The sequence below is a fragment of the Furipterus horrens genome, unplaced genomic scaffold (genome assembly GCF_987537825.1).
Source record: "Furipterus horrens unplaced genomic scaffold, mFurHor1.1.pri manual_scaffold_1, whole genome shotgun sequence".
NCBI classification, from domain to species: Eukaryota; Metazoa; Chordata; class Mammalia; order Chiroptera; family Furipteridae; genus Furipterus; species Furipterus horrens.
Window position 1 is genome coordinate 6,676,476 of NW_028327171.1, and position 22,641 is coordinate 6,699,116.

The 22,641-nt window shown below is 47.2% G+C and overlaps 1 protein-coding gene across 1 annotated transcript in view; it reads right to left on the minus strand.

Moving 5' to 3' along the window:
- Positions 1-773: 773 nt before the first annotated feature.
- DSCAM (DS cell adhesion molecule) overlaps positions 774-22,641 on the minus strand; it is a 425,587-nt gene continuing 403,719 nt past the window's right edge. Inside the window, exons 28-32 of the mRNA XM_090271008.1 lie at positions 19,371-19,401; positions 13,037-13,152; positions 9,715-9,864; positions 1,084-1,281; positions 774-925 (exon numbers count right to left, since the gene is read on the minus strand). Of these exons, the coding sequence (XP_090127134.1) occupies positions 774-925; positions 1,084-1,281; positions 9,715-9,864; positions 13,037-13,152; positions 19,371-19,401 (647 nt within the window). The remainder of the gene's footprint in view (positions 926-1,083; positions 1,282-9,714; positions 9,865-13,036; positions 13,153-19,370; positions 19,402-22,641) is intronic.

Consider the following 22,641-nt stretch of genomic DNA (forward strand, 5'->3'; position numbering starts at 1 on the left):
TGCTTTTCATGAAAATAATTGGGACTGTGCACAAATGACCTAAGTGCCCCTCAGTCTGCTCTGAGGTGCCCATTCATCCGTGCCACAGGGACCCTTTAATCAGCGTGAATGACTGCAGCTCTGAGGGCCAGCTCCTCCAGCCTGGGCTTGGCCGGGGAGACGTGATGAGTGTTACAAAGGGAGCTGTGACTTTGCATGGACATTGGCCACTCGCAGAATGGCCCCTGCTCCCTGGTCCCTGGGGCTCATTCTGTGTGCCTGCCACCCTTTAGGGGGAGGAGAACACCCCCAGGGCCGAAAGGGGTGCATCTGGTCGGATGACTCTCTGCATTTTAAGCCCAGGCATTTCAAAGGTTTGATGTCGCCTCTGTGGAACCCTGAGACTCTTCTAGGAGAAATGACAGCCATAGAAATAGGTGCACATGGTGACACCCCCTTCCCTGGAACTCTATTTTTGCAGTGCCTCATGAAGAACAAAAGAAAGTGGGTCTTAACATTTGCTACAGCTATTAGGTGTAGATGTAATTTCTTTTCAAAAGTTAAGATGGCGGAGGGGGCGGGTAGGCAACCCAGCACTATTTTTAGGCCCTGTCTTCTCTTAGAAGGGAGAGCTGGGCGGCTGATGGCCTTGATTCGGCGACTTAACTTATAATCAACCCCTGCTTAAGTGTCAGACGGATCACCCTAGGGGGTGCTTTGCCCTTGTCATGGAATTTCAAGTGCCGCGTCTTAACCCTGGAGATGGTCGTGGGTCCGACGCCCTCGGAGTACAGTCAGAAGTAATTGCAGTTGTGCAGGCGGACAGGTAAGTTTCTGGTTCTGTCCGTGGGGTGGGAATGGAAAGGAGAACGCAGCGTGAGCCTGCGGTTCGGGCCGCCTGCAAAGTCGACGCCCCTCGGTTCTGGGCTGCAGAGGTCACTGGGCCCTGGACATCATCCACGCTGTCCAGTGTTTTGGTGTCTGTGAGACACATGGTCCAACAATTTGAAAGTGGCCTTGAAAGAGAGTAAGCGGGAGCCTAGGAAGCCGTGGGTGTGGGCTGAGCTCATCCCCTGGGGCTGAGGAGGGGAATGCAGACCCTACCTGTGTCCTGGGAGGGGCTGACGCTGTAACTGTCACTCTCTTTGTCCATGGACCCCGCTGCCCTGGGCGTGGGCAGCCTCCAGTCTGTGGTGAGGGTGTGTGCTGAAATGGTGGGCTGGGGTCTGTTGAGGGTCCACTGGCTGGCATACCGGTTTCTTGCTGTGGGCCCAGCCTTCGCGTTCCTCCTGGTGGTGGGATCTGTGAGGAGTCAAGAACAATGTCTGTCTCGGTCTCGAGAGACGCGTGGTCAGCTGTGATAAAGGTGTTGAGTGCGGTGCTCCTGACCGAGCCCTATGGCCCACCCTGCAGGCTCATGCCTCCAGGAAGCCCTCCCTGACTACCCATGCCCAGAGTACTCATTTCCTCTCTCCCAGGGTCTGAGACATTCATGTAATTCTTACGCATTTAAATGAGCCCTGTGAGGGAAAGAACACTAGAATCGGACTCAGTTTTTATGGATCTGAGCCCTGTTTTCGGCTCTGCATAGTTTCATGACCTGCTGCACATCACTTACACTTCCTGAGAACCACCATCTTCTGTAATACGAGGAAGCTAAGTCAAATATGCTCTAACGTCACTTCCTTTCCACTGTTCTACTACCGTCAGGTGTTGTTATGGGCTGAACTGTGTACCCCTAAAAGATTTGTCCACATCCTAATCCCCAGAGCCTCAGAGTGTGATCTTATTTAGAAAGAGGGTCACTGCAGATAGATGTAATTAGTTAAGATGAGGTCAGACTGGAGTAAGACTTAATCCAACATGACTGGCATCCTTATAAGAAGAGGAGGCAGACACGGGAGGGGGGAAGGTCATGGGACGGTGGAGGCAGAGACTGGAGTGACATCGCTGTAAGCCAAGGAACGCCAACAATTGTCGGCAACCCCCAGAAACTAGGAAGAGGCGAGGAGGGATCCACTCTTTGCACATGGCAGCTGAACTCTCCAATGAAATTGTCGGAACTTTGACAAAGACTTGGATATTCACCATGGAGACCGAATGCTTAATAAGCGTCTGGACTTCACTGCCTACCACCTTCCAAAGCTGCTGCCACGTGGCTTTCACTGCCTCTCAATCCAGAACCAAAGGCAACCAGCCCATGGGGTGGACCGAGTGCCTTGCTTGACTCTTGGCTGAGCTAAGGCAGAGCTGTTGTAACAGCACAGACCGGTGGAAACGGGAGTGGACCATGCACGGCCTTTTCTGGAATCCTGTGGAAAAGGGGAGAGGCTCAGTTGCCTACAGTGGTATTTCTGGGCTCCAGCCAGAAGGCAGGAAAAGACGCTGCATGGGCCTTTTCCATCTTTGAATTCTCTGCCTATCAAAGAGGAATTTTTATGCAGTTACCTTTCAAAGTGGCCTGGCTACTTCTCAACACAGCGATCTATCTTCACTGCTCACCACCAGTGAAGGACTTTAAAGAGGACAAAACTGAGAGGGCCGAGCTCCAGCGTACATCATCCCATGAGCCTGGCTGTCTGTCCAGGGCAGGGGCTGGCTGTTCTTCCACGGAGCCATCTGTAGAGCTAGCTCTAACCCCTGGCACGCAGAGGTCCTCAGATCAAAACATATTGTCCAGGGGCACTTTATGGATGAAAACAATGGAAGCCCAAAGGGAACTGACGCAGCTATTAAGTGATAAAAATGGGCCCCAAGACTACCTTTTAGTTCAGAGGTTGCCCATTACTTAATCACGCATGTTCTCACCCTGCACATCTCAGCGGTCTGATATGGCGTCTGCATGACACCGGCTCACTTATAAGTCCATGCTGGGTCCCGGCAGGCAGGCACTTGAAAGTGGTGAAATGACTTTCTTTTTAAATGGAGGATTTTCCTCTTTGCGAGTTTCTGGTTATTGGACTTTGAACCTAATCTATCATTCTACCATGCCGGAGAGAGGCATTAACATGGCAGCCAAATCAATAGGTTTTAAGATTCACTGAGTCATTAATATGCTCTGTCTTGGTGCATTTTCTCTGGGGGCATTAATTTAAAGGCACATTTCGTTCCTTCCTTGCAAAATTTCACAGAAGACATTATTGAAAGATTTTTTTCTTTTTTTTGCCCTGATTAGAATGTGAGTGAGTTAGGCTAGAGTGACCAGGTCTCTGGAAGCAAGGGATGAATGATAATTGTGTTTCTCCGCTGAAAGGCCAGGAGAGAGGTTCTCAAAGAGATGGGAAAACATTCTCCTGGGCAGGAGGCTAAATGTCTTCCGGGCACTATTGCCTTGATAAGTGGAGCTTAAATAAGTGGAACTTGTTATTTAAATGCTAATGAATCTTTTCCAGAGAATTACCCAGTCCCTTACATAAATTTTGAAGGTTCTCATTTTTATTATTCTTGAAGTTTCTGGCAACTCCGGCTGTGGATCGGGTTTATTCCTGGAATGAATGCTTGTGGGGGAGGGGTCAGCTGGATAGTTTCATTTCAAGGACACCATTTCCACAAGCCCCCCCAAAGCCCTCACCTGCGCTCCCTCCTGTCAAGCACACCCACCAATGGTGGGGCAGAGACTTCACTCCCATGTCCCCTTTCCTCATTGAGATCACCCTTTGTGGAAAGTTCCATGGTCAGGAAGCACATGTCCACTTCTATACCAAACCAGAACCCTTTTCAAGTTAATGTGATTCATATTCCCTTTTTTCTATAGATGAGGACAGCCTTACAGTGTCCTGAAAATGTTGGAAATATAGGTCATGATATTAATTTCTTTCAAGCACAGCCTGCAGTTCTCTTCTGCTCTGGGTAAAATCATCATAGTATATAAAATACTGGGGTAGTGGACACATTTTTTTTTTTAATAATCAGGTTTTTGCAGCTATTTTGAACTTGAACTGAACTCTTCTGTATGATAGCTCCTGAGATAGCAGCTAAAGTACAAATTTCACTTGGATTCCACACAGAAGCTTCCTTGGTATATTTCAGTAGTTAATCTACTAACATGTTGGGCTTTCCTGCCCCTGAATGGAAATTTTTTTATTTGGTTCCCCAACATGGTAAAATAAGTACAACTCAGTGAGGGGGTATCATACTTGCTAAACAGCCAGCAAGTTAGAGGGTCAGTGATATAAATAATTCTTGGCCTTCCACTATTGGGTCTGAAACAGAATTAAGCTTCTGCTCATTGAATCACATTATTTTAACTCCTGCGGCGCACCTGAAGCCAAGCTGTATTGACTCCGTCTTTCCCTTGGACCCTTCAGCTGCGAAGAGAGGGGGGGGTCTGCTGCATGGGCAACAGCAGACCCTCCATATCACCCTGCCCAGGCTCTGTAGCTTCAGCTCCACTGGAGAGGACACTCCAGCGTCATCGCAAGATGTCGATTCAACACGGGAGGAGACAGATACCGTGTCACTCCCGAGTCGGACTGCACAGCCATTCTCGGCGGTGCAGATAGACTCTTAAGAAGCTACACCATCGTCTCTCGAGACGGACGGCTGCCGCCGCCGCCGACGAATGATTCTGAGCTTGGGATAAGAGAGGCTTTTACAGATATCAGGGTTATAAAACATGTCATGTGCATTATGACTGTGGCATTAATCTTTTTCCTCCCTGCTATTATAGGTGCCTAGTCCTCAGCTTTCCATGGGGACTCTCCCAGTTGTCTCAGGGAGAGGATAAAACTGGTAGGACTGACCATTCCTGTCACTTAATAAACCAACATTCATCATGGGACTATCCACGGGACACTCCTCTCCCCCTTTAGGTGTTTTTCTGCAGTGCTATGTCTAGTACCATTCTGGGTGATAGAATATGTATTTTTTCAAAATCTCAACAAAAATAAAGATGGGATTCAATCCATATTATAAACAGTTCTTACCTAATAGATAAAGGAATCTGTTTGTTCCCTAGATGTCCTCTAAGGAGCATCATCCCGACTTAAGGCCACAGGGAGGGGCTGAGAGTGGGTTGGGGCTTTGGAGGCAGGTTGCCTGAGCTGGACCCAGGTTCGCCGCTCGCTGCCATGACCCCACCCCCCTCACATCGCCCACCTGCAGAGCCTCTGTGAGACGGGGTGATGGGAGCGTGGTAGAGCGATCGAGGGGCCTGGCCCAGGACCCCTGAGCGACAAACACGAGGTAAGGAGGGATGGGACATGTCCTGCTCAATGGGCAGGTGGTAGCAGCACATCCGATAGGTGGGTCAGGATGGCTAGAAACTCAATGCAGAGGGTTTGGCAGATGACAACCATCATTACCAATCATACAAGGAGACGCTGGAGGGCGCCTGGACCGCGGACAGGAGCTGCCAGCAGTGCTGATGGGACAGGAGCTGTGTCTTGCTCATTTCCCAGTGCAGCCCTGTGTACATTTGGGGGCTGGGTAAACGCTCTTCGTGTGGGTGAATGAATGATGGATGAATGAATGACTTCCAGGTAATTGCGACAAAGCAGAACAAAAGAATCCAGGTCAAATCTAGGATTTATGCCTCCCCATGTGTTTCTGACCTTGCACATCTGTAAGTAAAAAAGTTGACTTAAGTTTGGGCAATAATTTGATGGGTAAGGCTCTGTAAAGTGTGTTGGGGGAACTGTGTATGTATTAAAAGGGACATTTCGAACTGGGAGAGGAGATACATGCGCTCAGCCAATTAGATGTCTTAGAAAATGGAGAACAGAGAGGGAAAGAGCAGATCACCCAAGTCTTGTTGGAAATACTAACTGTGCTTTCTTTTCACTCCCTTTATCCTGATTTCAGAACGGGACAGTCGGCCAGGATCTCAGTGCGTTTACTGAATGCCTCCTGGGTGCTGGAGCCTGTGACTGGAGCTGGGGCTGCCGACATGAACAGGGCCCCCCGCTTTTGAGTGTGTCTAACCCACATGGCAAACGGGAAAGGAAATGGGTTGTGGCCTCGGCCAAGGCGTGTTTCACAGGTTGAAAGAGATAAACAGCAAATTGTGCGATTTCTCCCATCCTGTAAGAAGAATTTGTCGCAACTCTTTGGCCAACCACTAAAATGCTTACACACGTAACTTCCAAGAGGCTGTCACAGTCTAGTTTGCAAACAGTGTATTTTAGATGCTCTTCTTAAAAATAAAGAATTCCTACAAGGACGACACAGTCCTGCCATAACTGGAAGAGTATAACTGTCCTTTGTCATTGAGGGAATGGACTATACATGAATAGTCTTCAGACTCCTGCGGTAAGTCTCTAGGGGGGCAGCCGCCCACTGTCTCTATTTCAAAATAAAGAAATGAATGCTCTTAGTCCCTCTCTCACAATACGGTTTGGAGGAGAATATTTAATAAAAAATGATCCCAAAGGTTTTTTACTAATAGAGAATGTTCTGCAGATGCTGAATGAAGAACTATTTTTTTTTGAACGTGAGACTGAGGCATGAACTTGAGCAGATGCGTGTAAGGTTTGTCCACGTCATTGAGTGAAATGCAGACAGGAGAAATGCTGTTCACAAAGCCGTAGCTGCTTCCGTGGGATGTGACCCTCCAGTGAAACCCCAACATACTCAGAATGAAACACAATGTATCACGCTGGCTGAGAGGCCCCTCAAGACCAGGTCGGCTATTGTTCTGGCTCATCCCTTACTGCCTTCCCTGTCACTCAACGCATTTCAGTGTCATTTCTGTCCCCAACATGCCTTAGGTTCTGAGGCTTAGGGACTTCCTCTCCAGTTCCTGCTGCCTGGCAGGTCAGCTCCTGGTGGTGACCCGGTCGTGAGTCACACCATCTCTTCAGTGGAGATTTTCCCAAAAGACTCCCACCAAAGTAGCCTCTCCCAGCCTCCCCACACCCCTGCTGCTGACTCACCATCACATGATTCTGTTCTATTTTTTGCCTAGAACATATTGATACATGAAAAATGCATTAGGTCTTTGTTTAATGTCTAACTTCCTCCACTAGAACGAAATGAATGTCTTTTTGCATCTTACAACGTTCCCCCATCACTGCGCAGTGGCCATATGTAAAGTAATCGCTTTGTAAATATTTTTGAGTCCGAATGAAGGAATTCTTGAAGCTCCCCAACCAGGCTTACAACGTGATAGCCATGAGAGACTCGGACATGCCCCTCCCGGTGCCTCCTTCTGCCCCTCACTGCTCACTGGTTGTAGCTTCTGCTCGCGACTCAGATTCATGTCTCTGGATGCTCTGAATGTCATTATTCTGGGGCCGACTGTGCAGTTGGAAGGTTCCCTGCTTTACTGCCTCCTCTCCCATCCTGTCTGTTTACCACTAACCTCTGTGAATTTCTCTGCTAATCAAACACGGAAAGGGAGGTGAAAATGCACATCCCTTTTACCCGGCAGGTAGGAAAGGTGTGCTGTGCTCACGGCATGCTCGCGGGATCCTGCCTTCCTGAGCTAACCCTCAGGGGAGTGCTTCTCCATGAAGAGGGGTCCCGTCCGCCAGCATCGGAATCACCCAGGATGGCTGCTACAATGCAGATTCCCAGGCTCTGCCCTAGACCAGGTGTGTCAGAATCCCAGGGGGCGGAGCCTTGCAAGGGGTACTATAAACAGGTGCCATGGGTGATTCTTTTTTTGTTTGTTTGTTTGTTTTTTTACTGTGTGGTTGCCTCTCACTTGCGCCCCCAACTGGGGACCTGATGTGCAACCTAGTCATGTGCCCTGACTGGGAATCGAACCAGCGACACTTGGCTCGCAGGCCGACGCTCATCCATGGGTGATTCTGATGCACACAGAGACTTGGGAGCCGTGACCTGGTCATGTGTCCCGTCTTCTCTGCATCTCTCCTGTTCTGCTAATGTCTCTATTAACTTCCATGCTGATGGGGACAAGGGAAGGCTGAAGTCAAGGGTCCACCAATCTAAGTCCCCTGGGATGTATAATCTTTCCCTGGGTGAGAAGCAATCAGCGGCTCAGAAACCCATCCGTTGAGTCTTAAAGTGGCCAGAGGCGGGCAGGCAGATCACGGTGGAAAACTAATAGCTAGAAAGCATAGTGAGGGCCTTGGAGCAATTTTCAAGAGCAAGGCTCTCATGCACACACACCCCTTCGTTAAGCTCATTTGCACTCACGGCCCACGCACATCTCCAGGATGTATTGATGTCATCGAAGAAGAAAGGAGATGAGGGTGGACAGAAGGGAGTAATAAAAGGTTTCTCGAGCATGGCTTGGAAACCAGTTTTCCCAATGAATTTCAATACAGTTAAAATGACTTTCCTGTATATTACATTGCTACTTACGAATCAACCAATTTGCTTCATGAAGCTCAGGGCATTCCACAAATGCCTTACAAGTCAGAAATGATAAAGAATAGCTTTCAACATTATAATATTTATTTTTCTAACACTCTAGCATGTAAATTTTTGCAAAGAGAGAGATTAGAGATGTAAAAGCTAGACATCAAAGCTGCCAGAAAGATAATAATCGGGACATCAATTTCTTGGCCTTTAAAGAGATTTAGGAACAATTTCAATTATGAAGGAACAAGAATGTCTAATTAATAAGCTCTAGATACATATTAGGGGATTTAATTTCATTGAGGAATTAATTTCCGTATATTATGTATGCAAATATTAATGACTAAACTGAACATATTCCCCAGGTTCCCCAGCACTCTATTTTTCCCCAGCAGTGCCTTCAGGACCAATGCATGAGCTTCGAGGACAGACAGACTGACAGCTGAATCTTGGTTTCACACACATTATTTGTACAACTTTGGGCTGTTTACCTAACTCCTCCAAGACTCAGTGTTCTCTCTGTAAACCAGGGGTTATAACACCTCCTATTACCCTGGCTGGTTTGGCTCAGTGGATTGAGCGTCGGCCTGCGAGCTAAGTGTCGCTGGTTCGATCTTCCAGTCAGGGCACATCAGAGAAGGAAAACTCTGACTCCAAAAAACCTCCGCTGCCTTGCGGCATACCTCTTCAGGGGAAAGGCTAAGGGAGTAAACCCCGACAGAAAATCCGGAGCCGGAGTCCCTAAGGCGGTTTGACGTTGTAGTCAACACCGGCAACTCCTGCGGCGCACCTGAAGCCAAGCTGTATTGACTCCGTCTTTCCCTTGGATCCTTCAGCTGCGAAGAGATGGGGGGTCTGCTGCATGGGCAACAGCAGACCCTCCATATCACCCTGCCCAGGCTCTGTAGCTTCAGCTTCACTGGAGAGGACACTCCAGCGTCATCGCAAGATGTCGATTCAACACGGGAGGAGACAGATACCGTGTCACTCCTGAGTCGGACTGCACAGCCATTCTCGGCGGTGCAGATAGACTCTTAAGAAGCTACACCATCGTCTCTCGAGACGGACGGCTGCCGACGACGATAACACCTCCTAAATAAGTAGATTCCTTGCAGTGTTGTTGCAGAGAAAACAGATACGACCTCTCAGCCCCGGCACGCGCGTTAATTACCTTTTTCTTTTCCTGCGTCGTCTAAAGATAACAAATTAACCTGATCTGAAATTTCTAGCACTTTCACAGTAAACCAATACCAAGAGTTATTGGCTACAACTGACACAATTTTAATACCAGCTTAGGTCAAGCAATAAAAATCTCGATGTCCCAATTAAAGAGGGTATCATCGCCACTGGTTTCTGAGGCGCAGGGCTCAACACCCCCCCCCCCACAGTTTCATTTCACAGGGACAGAGCAATTAACGTGTTCTCAGCATCCTTCACACCCACACAGTTTATGTTGGTTGGACTACTCACTCGTTCCTGGCCGAGCATCCGAAACGTCCACTAAGGGCCCGGTGGCCTGAGACACTGATTGGTAATGGACCGTGTGCGTCACCGTCAGGGACTTCTGTTTGGCTGCCTCTCCAAAGTCAGCATCCGTCAGCAGGACTGTGGAGCGATCATCTACAGACCAGTGGGGGACACAGAAAGCCAAATGTTCATCCTACTTTAATGACTCGGCCGTTTCAACATAACAATGATAATCACTTCATCAAAAGCAACAAAAACACCTAAAAATTTCAAGCAGCGTATTAGAATTGGTCTTAGAATTCTAAAAGTCCAGGGTTTGCTTCAGAGCGTGAATGAAAGAGAATCTCTGAGTGCGGGGACGGGATGCTGCACTCCCTGGGGCTTTTCATTAAGGCACCATTGATTTATTGTTGCGGCTGCCTGTTTGACAGAGTTTGGGATTGGCGTGTTGCTCAAAAGCTCACCTGGGACGTCACCAGCAATATCTGTCACACCCAGTCTTGGCGCTGCCATTTGAAGGAAGCTCTGTTTGAGCACTAGAAAAACTTCCCTACCATGGTCTAGACTGGGGTGGGTCTCACACAGAACTTGGGGCAAATGTTTGGGGACGGGGTCAGGTGGGGGAAAGCGAAGAGAAAGCCCAGGCTTCAGGGTTTAGGGTTCCTCTATTGAAATGGTTTAGAGGAATGGTCCTTTTCTTCCCACCTCTTCTGGGCCCCAAGGACTCCAGAATGTCTCTTGACTGATTCACTAGTCAGCTTTCCTGAGTCCCACTGGTGTAGGTACATGAGGGTGCAAGAGGTGGAGCCTGGGAGCAGAGGAATGGGGAGCACTTTAGTGCTCGGGAGGAGCAGTTGCTTGGGCCGCTTGTCATTATTGGCTTGTCTCAAGATTTTTGTTCCTTTGTTGTGATAATCCTCACACTTTCTTAAGAGCTCTCTTACTCCGAGTGACACTTTGGTTAGGATATATGGATTTTTCATGAATTCAGGCACTGGGGCCTGGGATGAGGCTCATCAGAGCGACCAGTCAGCTGGGACCTAGCTACAGTGTGCTCTGACACGAGGTGATGATGTGGAAGTCACAAACAACACAGCGAGACTTCTGTGCCCAAAAAAGGCTTTGAACAGAACGAACCTTCCAAGACCCAATTACTCAGGCTCTGGCAAGGAAGGAAAGCCTCTTGAAATCAGAATAAAATTTCTTGGCAGAGAAAGAGAGAGAAGACAGCCAAGGTGTCTGCTGGCACCCCAGCCTGCGGCACAGCGGAGCTGGTCCTGAGGCCGGAGCAGGGCTGGGCATGGGGGGCTGGCCTCACAGCCTTCACTGCCCCCCCCCCCAATAGGGCTGCCTTTCTACAGAGACACCCCTTACTGTCGGGGCCGGCCATCACAGGCTGACATCTACATTCGTTTTTCATTAATAATACGGATATGTTGTGGTTGCCAAAGTGCAGCCCCGCTGGGGGTGGACCAGATTATCTGCAGGGCTAGGTTACAAACTTTTAATGAAAAAATTCAGGTGCCTGTCAGTTCGCGAGGCTAACAACTGGTTCTGGGCAGAAATTAATGGCACTTTCATATTGGATTCTTGTAGTCTGAGCCCAGAGCGTTTGAAAGCATCGTATTTTTACTTCCCCAGTAATTAGAAAATGCCATCGACCAACTGTCAGCATCACCAGGAGGTAAGTGAGTCTTGGTGACAGATGATCCTGTGAGGAATGTGATGTGCATCCAGAAACCACCGGGCAGCTCTTTCTCTGGTTTGGGCCAGCAGCGACTCACTGCTGGGAGGCGGGGCCACTCCCAGGCTCCGCCCAGCTACCTATTTTAACAGCAGTGGGTGGAATTATTAACAAACAAACCACAATGCCTTATCCTTAGTTGTGAGCAAACTAATAAAATCTTGTGTGGTTCAGGATGAGTAGGGACCCTTCACACAACGCGGGTAGTACTTAACTAAACTTGGTTGATCAAAAGCCACGTTGGACTTGACCTACCTTCTCTAAGTGCTGGTAGGCCTAGACCAAACTTGAATGCAGCAAGGGCTGCCCAGACCTCAGAGTTGATGAGCCATTCGGTCAAGACATCTCCACTGTTGTATAAGAACATAATAAAGCGGAGCCGGGGCAGGGGGCAGCGGAGGTATCCTGCCAACGGGCCATTTACCGCTGCCTTCCCGGCAGGAGGGGATCTAAGTCTAAGGTAAGTGCCAAGAGCTGAGTAGTTTTAGCCAAGCCTACAGGAAAGGGTTGCCCTGGGAGCGGGTGCCGGCAGACACATTCCAGAACAAACACAGAGTGAAGTTTGAAAAGAAGCAGCCTCCGCAACCTGCCTTAGAGTTGGTTTCCCTGGCGACTGGAAAGTCCGGTGATACTTCTAAAGCCGGGGGTTCTGGGAAGTAGCCTGTTAATACGGAAGCAGGCAGCAGGTTCACGGGGTCGCACCCAGCTTCTGCTCCTAACCACCTGCGTGGCCTCACCTGCCACGTAGCCTCTCTACCGCCCAGTTACTGAGGAGTACCCCTATCCTGTGCTGTTTGGGAGGGTTAAATTCAAGAATGCACAGGAAGTGCTTATAAAAACACATGACATTTAGAGGGCTCTCCATAAATAGGAGCTATATTCTTCTGATCATTACTGCATGGAAATAGGAAGTGTCCAGTTCTGGAGCAGATACAACTCTCTAGGCAGGCAGGGCGGGATGGTGGACTTGGGAGTGGAGAGAGGCTGGAAGGGGTCAGGACTCCTGGGCTCTGGACAAACAAGTCTCAAAAGCTTTCCAGGTGTCTGTTTTGCAATGGTGGGATAAGCGAAGTGGGTGATCCCCAAAGCACGGTAAAGAAGACGTCTAGAACATGTATGGGGTGCTGGGGGATGGAGAAAAGAGGCCCTGTGCAAAGACATGTGTCTGGCAGGTGTAGAGTTGAAACGTTTTCTTTCATGGAGGCCTTTATGGGGTTGATGAGGAGCGCACAGAGCGGGTTTCCAAGACAGGGCTTTGGAGTGTGGCCCTCGCTAGGTTTATTGGACGACAGGTGTTTGCTCTACAGAGCGGCACCACTGGCCTCTCTAGGAAAGACCCAGAGTGGACAGAGTTGGGGAACTCCCATCTCGGGTGACCTCTGACGCGTACATCTGTTCGTTTCCCCCCACATGTGCTGGTACTTATTATTCCCCTCAATAACAGTTCTCTGCCTTCTACCTTCTTTGCTTACGTCTCATTCCAGATGTTTTCACCGCTAATATTCCCCGCGCCCCGCTGTGTGGGCTGAGCGCGTGGCTGCGGCGGCCACACCGTGTGGAGTTGCAGCGGTGCCACCTTACCGATGGTCTCCATGGTGTCTCTCTCCTCAATCAGAAGCTGGGCCCTGGGTATGTCGATGTGCATGCGCAGGGTCTGCTGCTGCTTGCTCAGGGTGTCTGAGGTCCGGGTGTTCTTGCTGGGGATACAAGAGGAAGGGGGCATGATCAAAGACAGGTCAGCGTTACCTTACGCCGGCGCGTGCTTGTGCGCCAATCTGGTTTCTTGCCGAACTATGTCAATGCCTCGTGGGGAGGCGGGGGAAGAAGCATGGGACAGAAGAATTTTCCTGCATTCAAGCGGCATTTGTTCATATTAAATTTCAGCACCTGTTGTGAGGTTCAGAAATTACAACTGTCCACAGAGACTGGTTCTCTTTCTATCAACAGAACCTTTGGAAGGTCTCATGTCTTGTGTAAAAGGCAAGTGGAACAACAACAAAAAAAGCAATTTTCCAAACGAACAGCGTTTTTACTCGTCAGATGTGAGATCTTCCACTGAAGGCAGGAGAGGGGGCAGGGCACCAGCTGTTCACAGGGTGGGGCTGTGCTAATGGGCTTGCAGTTATAGCCGGTGTGGTTTGATATTTGTTCCGGGAACAAATCATAAACCTGTTTAGCCTCCCTGACATGGATTCAGTGTTCCTAACCAATATTGCATTTTAGGATAGAAAAAAACTACAATTACTATAAGAATTTTTTTTTCTTTTTTTTTTTTTTTTTCCTTTCCATTTAGATTACTATAAGAATTTTATCTCAACATTTGGGTACCAGAAAATTACTCTTAGAGTGAGCTGTTGGCTGAAAATAAATGAAAACAGGTAGTAAAATGGCATATTATAATCAGGTTCAGTTACAGCCTGGGGTAAAAAAAAAATCTGTGTGTCACACAAAAATACAAAAAAAAAAAAAAAAAAAAAATCCCAAAAGACGTTGATAAAGGCTTTAATTAGCAATCTGCTTTAGGAGAGTAGGTGCTCAGTCTTTACAGACTTATAAGAATCGGGCAAATTTTGTAAATAATGTTTACTAAATCGCCCTTGAGAAGTAGTTGGCATTCAGATGATTCAAGCAACATGATAATTTAAGGCATCCAGCTCGATCATTGTCCAGGTCTGTTCTGAGAAAGACTTCTGGAGCCCAGTCCCCTTTGTGATGAGTTCGTGACAGTTAACGGAGAATAAAGGAGGACCATTCTAGTCTCAAGTGCTTTTTGCTCTAACCAAGCATTTACCAGGAGTTCCAGATCCTTCCTTGTCCCCGAGAACTCTTGAATCATGTGGCTGAAGGAATATTCATCATCCGAAGGTCAAGTTCACTCAAGAGGTCCTTTAGACCTTTGCATGGGGAAGTCTGTGTTAATATCCTGAATATTTTATCATGGCCTTTTTTTTTTTCACTTGCGTGTGAACAAAACAGCCAGTGAGAACAACAGCTTCTGCCAGGTGCAGCATTCCTACCTAGGACTTGATCTTGAACCAGATTTCCTGCTCCACAGATAAGTAACTGGGTTATGTAGCTAGATTATGCTAATTATGCAGAGCCCAGATTCAAACGTTGTGGCCTGAATTTTTCGCAAGGTCTGTACACTCGTTCAAGTTATTTACTTAACTAAGTTCTCACTTTATTTGCAGGTGTGTTTTTTAAAACAAAGATTCAAATGCTTGTAAAAAACGGAGGGCATTTTGGTGGCCTGGGGGCTGCAGTGAAGTCATGCTTAGACAAGCTCTATTTCCCCGAAAACATGTGGGAACTACTCCCCTGTGAATATCGGAAGGATCTGTTTAGACACTTCCCTAGGGACTTGAGCTTGTCCTTGTACCAAAAATAGAAGCGAGAGCCCTTTCCTCCTGCTCATCTCGAATAGTTATGAGGCAGTCAGCGGCTGCTCTATTAACCGGCGACGGACCCACACACAGGCTGAACTTTACAACGAGGGGTCCGCTGTCAGACTGACGCAACAAGCAGGCTAAACGACTGTGCTGCACCTGACACAGACTCAGCATCTGACTGGACGTTATGAACAAAGACAATTGAAGCTGCAGGTAAACACCTCCTCCCAGGACTGTTGCTTCAAAGCCCTGCAGGCCAGGGGCAAAAAAAAAAAAAAAAGGATGGAAAACAAACAAACAAAAAGAACCAACAAACCTGGAGATTCAGGGGCTAATTGTTCCTCCCTTTGCATTTGTGGTCCCTTTGCTTATAGCACTCTGCACCCCACCCCCACCCCACCACCCACTTGCAGCCCTTCCTGTTCTCTGCTTGCTCTGGTCTCCGTAGCGCTCAGTACTTCCTAGCATATATTTAACTGACCTACCTATTACCTGTATTTCTCACTGGGATAGAAGCTCTACAAGGGATGTTTTCATCTGTTCTGGTCCCTGTATCTCCCCAGAACTTAGAACATTATGTGGCCAAAGTAGGTGCTCAATAAACGCTTGTGGAAGGTTGTTGACAAACCGTGTTGTTTTGAGGGTACAGTGTGAGCCGAGGGCAGGTCCCAGAAGCTTCACTTAGGGACAATCATATTTTCCTTCTATCTAAATGAGTTATTAGGTCCCAACTACATTGGTTATTTTAATCTTTGCTGCCATATTTTATCATCTATTGTGGCAAGAAGGCTGATTCTCCAAAAATAACAATTGGTCAGTAGAACGGCAGTCAACCTAAAAAAATACTATTTGAGGAATCTTCATTTGTGACCTAAAACAAGATTCTGAATATTTTCATTCTGGAAACAAAATTGCATCTTTTATATAATATAGACCCATGCTAAATATATTAGTTGTTATCATACTACACATTTGCCATCTGGTTGTCTAGTTAACACCACAGGGAGCAGGTGCTGGTCCACAGGGGATGGCATTTCTGGGCTTAGCCAATAAACTACTCGCACTCGCTACGACTCTTTCAAGTTTTACTATTTCCTTAAGCTTTGTGGGAAAAAAACTAATGAATAAGTCTGCACATCATCCCCCCCACATGATATGGAATAATCTGGAAGTATAAAATAACTAGGGCTATCAGAATCAAATACCATTACAATAGTTGGGTGGTTTTTTCTATATGATGTGTAGAAAAACATGAACATGAAAAACACTAAACCAATTAAACTCTCTCTTTGAACTGTTCTCTGCTTACAACTAGCCCTTACTCATATGGGTCCTTGGACAATAATCATGTGTTGGCTAGTGCCTTAAAGTCAGCCACTCTCCCTCTTAGAAGGCTGGCATTTTTCAAAAACTTATTTCTGCCCTAATCACATAAAAGGAAACCCCCTTCTACCTGGGCATGGTGGATAAAGTCTCTCTTCTCTCCCTGTCTGGGGTGATTGGTTGGGGTGAAATGGATGAGTGTCCAGGAATGGGAGAAGGCGCCATGTCGGGGAGCCCCTGGGGACCTCCAGGCGGTCTGTGTTTATCCCACAGTTGCCTCTGCCTGTCTGGCCGTGGGACAGCTAACCCTGCTGAAATACACAGAGACTTCTCTGTGCAACACGGTTGGAAGATACATGTTACCTTCACCAACATCACAGATGATGAAGCTAAGAACAACTCCTAACTGTTATTTTTAGGTGAGGAAAGTTGCACGCAGAGAAGGGAAATGACATACCCAAGATCACCAAACCAGCTGGTGGTAGAATCAGGCCTAGAATGCAGGCGTGTGGTTCTGTGCTCTTACTGCACCAGCTTGCTAAATCCTCAGCTTCCCAAGAAAGCAGCAGCAAAAATGAGGGACAGCAATTTTGTGGCCTTCTCTATACCAATGCACGTGACTTGCCTAGACTTCACCAGCCACTTTCGAGATATGGTTGGTCTTAGACTCACCTGGTAGGTGACAGATCTGCTGTTGCTGTGAACGTGCCTAAATCAGAGGGAACTGACTCTGTCTGACTAAAAGCATTGCTTTTCCTTCTAAATCAATCCCATAAAAACCCACCTATTTGAGGAGCTTGGACGTTCTCTTCCTTTTCAAGCACTTTTACCCTTTGGAGGAAAACTACCTCAACTCCCTAAACTGGGAGTAATTACTAGTTTCAGTGTTCCTAATTTTACGTTGGCAACGGTCAGCTGGGAATACTGTTATTAATTCCTGCTCACACCAACAGGTGGCCTTTCAGCTGCAGTAATTGCCCTATTAACAAAGAAGATGCTTTCTAATGTCTTACTTGGGGCCAATGAGAAGGGTGAAGGGAGCATTCTAGGACAGCAGAGGAGCTAATAAGTACCAAGTCATCCTACCTAAAAATTTTGGTGAACATGTCAGGAAACAGACTCCAGTGTCCTGGGCTTTGGACAGAGGCATGATCTGTGGTTTGGGACTGGATGGAGGATGTGGCCAGAAACTCTCTGGGAACCAGGCTGGGTGCAAATCAGTAAAGTGAACACGAGGAGGGACGGACAGGGCCTGGCTGTGCTGAGCCAAAAGCCCTGTGCTGTCTAAAGGGGGCACTGTGCAAAGCTCCAGTTGGCCATTATCAACCAGGCTGTGCATTTTCAAAAGTCAGAAAGCCAACATTTTGTGTGACATCTCTTGATTTCTAAATGTCATCGGTAAATGTATATTTCTAAGTCTACATTAGAAAATTTATTTTATTACGTAGCTAAGTTGTTTAAATCAAAGGGCTGTGGCTTCTTCGTTTGCTTTCTAGACGTTTTTTTCAGATTCGCTCAACACCAGCGTGCGTGTCCGGGGGCTCCCCGCGGCCGTGGAAATGTCCTAATCCTCGCTTAGCAAACACATGCAGACTTTCACAAGAGAATGGATTCAAGGCATTACGTACACATTTTCATAACCTTCTCATGCATGTTTAAGCTTGGGTGGTGTGACTGGACACCCGTCCTTAAGGAGGGAGTGTTTACAGGCCACTGACATTCCCGACTCCAAATTCTTCCTACAAGCCACCTGACGCTCTCACCGGAGGCTGAAAGGGCATCCCAAATTCAGCAGGACCCACATGGATCTTTTCACTCACATCGCCAACCCTGCCTCCTTACCCTACAAAAAAAATCCATACCCTGCATTCGTCTTCCTAATCTTGGCAAATGGCACCAAGGTTCATCTGATTGCTCATACCAAGTATTTCAGAATTGTCTTTGTTTCCCCCATATCCCTTACCTATCGCTCACCTTGTTTTAATACATGGTGTGGTCAAACAAAGGTGTCTGTGGGAAATGTAGTCCATGGGCCAATGCTAGTCCACCTTGACCTCACGTCTTCAAAGATATGGTGATTTGGGGCAGGGGTTCTTTGTGCGTAATGAAAAAGTACTAATTTTACATGCAGAGATGGGAAGAATGTGCAAGCCAACTGTGATGGGGCAGAGAGTGGGACGAGACCGAACACCCCATCTTCTTTCTTTCCTACATGAGACATCCCAAAATGGCAACATCAAGTTCACCATCAGGGTCCCTGACATTTTTCTTATTTGGTTCCTAGACTCTGAGGATCTTTTTCCACTTCTGGTTTAATCATTACTATATACAATGATCCCTCACGTATTGCGGGTATTACGTTCTAGACCCCCCCGCGACAGGTGAAAACCCGCGAAGTAGGAACCTTACATTTAGTTTAGTGTTTACTGTACAGGACTGCAAAATCCTGCGATAGAGCGAAAAATCCGCGATAATTAAATATAATGTTTTAAAAAATCCCGCGATGCAGTGAGGCCGTCATAAGTGAGCCGCAATATGGAGAGGGACTGCTGTACAAGGTTTAAGAGGCAAACACTGGGATGTGTTCTCTAGTTGTGAACATTTGCTTAGTTATTCAATGAGCCCCAGTCATTCATCTGCTCAACAAGAAGGAGTGGGGCAAGTGCCATTCTGGGCACCGCTAACGCAATGATAACATTGTCCCCGGCCTCCCGGACGGGACATGACTAGGTATTTGTAGCAGCAGTTGGTGAGCGATATTTGTATATGGTGGGGGAGGTGTGCGGCTGAAGGTGCCCTGGGAGCTGGGGCCAAGGACAGTCTTCCTTGATCAGCCCATTGCCTTGGAAGAGCACAGGGCACCAGAAATTTCCTTCTGTGGCTTGCTCTTCACTATTGTCATGCTAACCTGACCAGGAAGAAGGCATGACCTCAAAGGTGGTAGATTTGGGTGGGAGCAAAACCAAAGCTTCTCATTCATATGTGGCTTTTTAATTCCCAGTTTAATGGGAAACACTGTGTTGGTTGAGTCCAGTCAGTAAGAAAACTACCTATGGTGTGTATAAATGTATACTATTGGCTATGTTTTGGTACATAAAATGGAGATTACATGTCAGAAAGAACATGTCATTAAAAAAAACCATTCAGCAAGTTTAAATTGTTCTTTTAAACATGATATCTGGAATGTTAATTTTTGTGCTTACCTCATGAGCATCTCAGCTAAACTCTTTGCATCTGGAGAAAGAAAGTTAATGTTAGTATATGATAAACAACTCATTAACATTCACATAGGCATTTATGACCAATATTCTACAGAGTCAGATGACAATAGTCAGTATGAAAAATAATCGTATACCGACATCACTACTAATTACCAAAAGGTTACTGGGTTTTTTATTTCTTCTACGGGGATCTATCTCTCTGTCGCTCTCTCTAAATTACTATATATTTTTTTAAATTACAAAAAGAACATAACACTCTAGGGCCATAAAAAATTCTCAGATCCCTATTAGAGGTTTTATGACAATCTATTTATTTGCCACTTTTACAAAACCCAACTTTATTTTTGGTAGTCAGAAAATTAACATTTTGAAAGTAATTCATTTATAGAATGTAAATTGTACTATTTTTGTTATCAAAATACGAAAGTTAAAAAGCTTCTGGCACCATAGATCATTTTTAAAAAAGGCATTACCATAGAGTGGTGAGTCCCTTAGGCTGAGTGAAGAATTCTATAATTGGTGTATCACTGTCTGGAAACTTTAATGTTTGTTTCGAACTCAGAAATAAATTTTTAATTTATATTTTTTTTCTCTGAGGACATTGCTTACCAAGATCTCGTTACCACTCCTGACCAAATAAATCCTGCCTAAAAATGAGGTAGAAAAACAGTTACCCTTTTCTGATGACATTGCTTTGAAATTTTCATTCTCCTTAAAATGTAATTTGTTCTTTTCACATATGTTGTCCTGGCAACACATGAGTGTTTTCTTTCTTAAAACACAAAAGCCTCCCTTTTGCTCTTTCATTGTTCTCCAAAAAATTCTTGATGCTAACCGTAGTGTTCAATGAACAGAACTTTCTGGAAACGCTTTCAGCCGCCTGTGTAACTGATTGTGTAGCGAAGAAATACAGATGTTGGAACATTTTTATCTCATCTCTCAGCTGCCGGGGGCTGACATCTCAATGCAATCATTTTTGTGTCGGGGAGCAGCATGCTATTCCTGAGAGGTGAGGACAGTCACAGGGGCCACCACACGTGGGCTGCCACACCCAGGAACCAGAGCTCCGTTCTCCGAGGCAGCCATGCCGGGTCCCACTGCAACCTCACACCCGGGCCCGGCTTTGTGCACAGATGGGCTCAGTCTGGGAAAGGAGGCAGCTCCCTTCCATCCCACCCACATGGCAAGGCAACGGAAGCAAAACAGCATTTAATTTCCCAGCGCATGCCTTTATATTTATCTGCAAAGACAAAGTAAATATGATGAGTTTATTCTCTTCCTGAATGATTTAACACTTGCAAAGTAAATATATATATGCAAAATGCCAGAAGCGTGGGAATAATGAGCTCTATGTAACCACCAAGCAGTGGCTAGTTCAATATTCTAAGAAAAGAGGGGAAAACCCCAAGACATAAGCATCGTACTTCAGCTCCCAATCTGAAGGTAACTCAGACTCACATGTCTTTAAAAGGGACCTGCTTTCCTCATTTTGCTCATCAGTTTTTCTTTTCCTAGTCCTGCGATGTTTTCCTATCAGCGTTCTAAGGAACTGCAGGGTCCAGCAGGTAAGACCACAGCTCCCCTCACATACTGACAGGCTCTTCCTGTGAGTCTTCCTCATCCACGGCATCTTTGCTGGGGTTCAGCTCGTCCACAGGGGTAGGTGCCCCAAGCCATTTTGGTCTGCCCTTCCCAGTGCTTATCATCTTAAGAGCCCACCGTTTCTTTTTAAGTCTTAGCTACTATTTTCTCCTTCTGATTTCATTTGATAGTGTGAGAAAAATGATATTAATGGAAATTTACTTCTTCTGGGAGTTCACCTGTGTGAACTTCTGGGGGAGTTTTAAGCACAGGGATGGGGTCTGGATAGGGTCACAGTTTTCTTCAGGAACCACGTGTGAATGGCTTCTGGAGAGGGGGCAGGGGTGGGCTGGGCTCCCCATTGAGCACATAAGAAGGATCTGGATTGTGCCAGTTACTTTAGGACTCTAGTGTGTGTCCTCTTGTCTCTGCCTGGGAACTGTGTCCTTATTCAGCACCCAGGAAATGGGGACCCAGATACATTCAGTCATTAGTGGCAGCTGAGTGGAAATTCGTAAGCAACGGCTGTCCATTCAAATTTCTTTCTCATCACTATCCTTAAGGCCCTTTATACATAGGGTGGGACACGTGTCATAAGTCCAGGGACACACAGAGGAGCTGGTGCCAAGTGCTAACGGACGAATGGAGACGATCCCAGAAGACCAATGTCTCAGGTTGGGTGAGTCTGGAAGGATGCAAGGTTGCCCCCACTGTAAGGGGAGCATGATGCTTGGGGAGCATGACACCTGGGAAGCACAGACTTGAAAGGGGGGCTGCTCCGTGGCCCCGAGTTATTGTGCATTTGAATTGTGCAGCAGGGAGTCATCGGTCAGTTGGGCAGGGCAGAGAAATTCCCAGGTATGGTTGTGAACTAGGGGTGGTGAAGACACGGAGGAGCTAAGGGGTGGTGACTGTGTATTACCAAATACAATGTGGCAGCTTTTCACTGGCCCCAGGGGAGGAAAGGGAGGAGGGCAGAGGTGGGGGGCTGGGAGGGGTGTGACAGACCAGCATGCATCAGGCCATCAGAGTGCTCAGAAGAGGGGCTTGCTGAAGTGAGAGGCCGCCAGGGCTGGATGACAGGACCGCAGGACACATCACAGTAGACAGAGGTCACCTCCAAGAATGAAGAACACACCAGGTGTGGGGGGCAGGGGCACCCCAGGGGGTCCAGGTACATGCAGGGCCAGGTGTGAGGCAGGAACAAGAGTCCGGAAGGCTATGGAAGTAGCCAGTTGGGCTCCAACATACGGGAGGGCTCAACGGCCTAAAGCAAGTTGGGGGGCATTAGGGGAAGCTGTTCAAGGCAGATTTGGAATCCAGTTTGGGAAAAAGGACAGGGCTGAGATGAGGCTCAGGGTCTTATTCATGTTCACGCAGGGACAGTGGAAAGAGATGACAGACTCTTGGACACACCTCTATATAGTGGTAAGAAGAGAATCTGGGACCAGTTAAGACAATTTTTTTTTTAAGTCATGGAATCATAGTCTTATGAGCATTAAAGAATTTTCAAATCAGCCTCCTAATAAATGTGGGAGTCCCTTCCCCGGGACATTGGTGCCCCAGGAAGGGGTCCATGCAGTCTCTGTGCATACAGGGCCCCACCCCTCACCCCCAGAGCTGACCTGCCTATCAAGTCTCCCATCTCTGCTTGTGTCCATGGGACCATGAC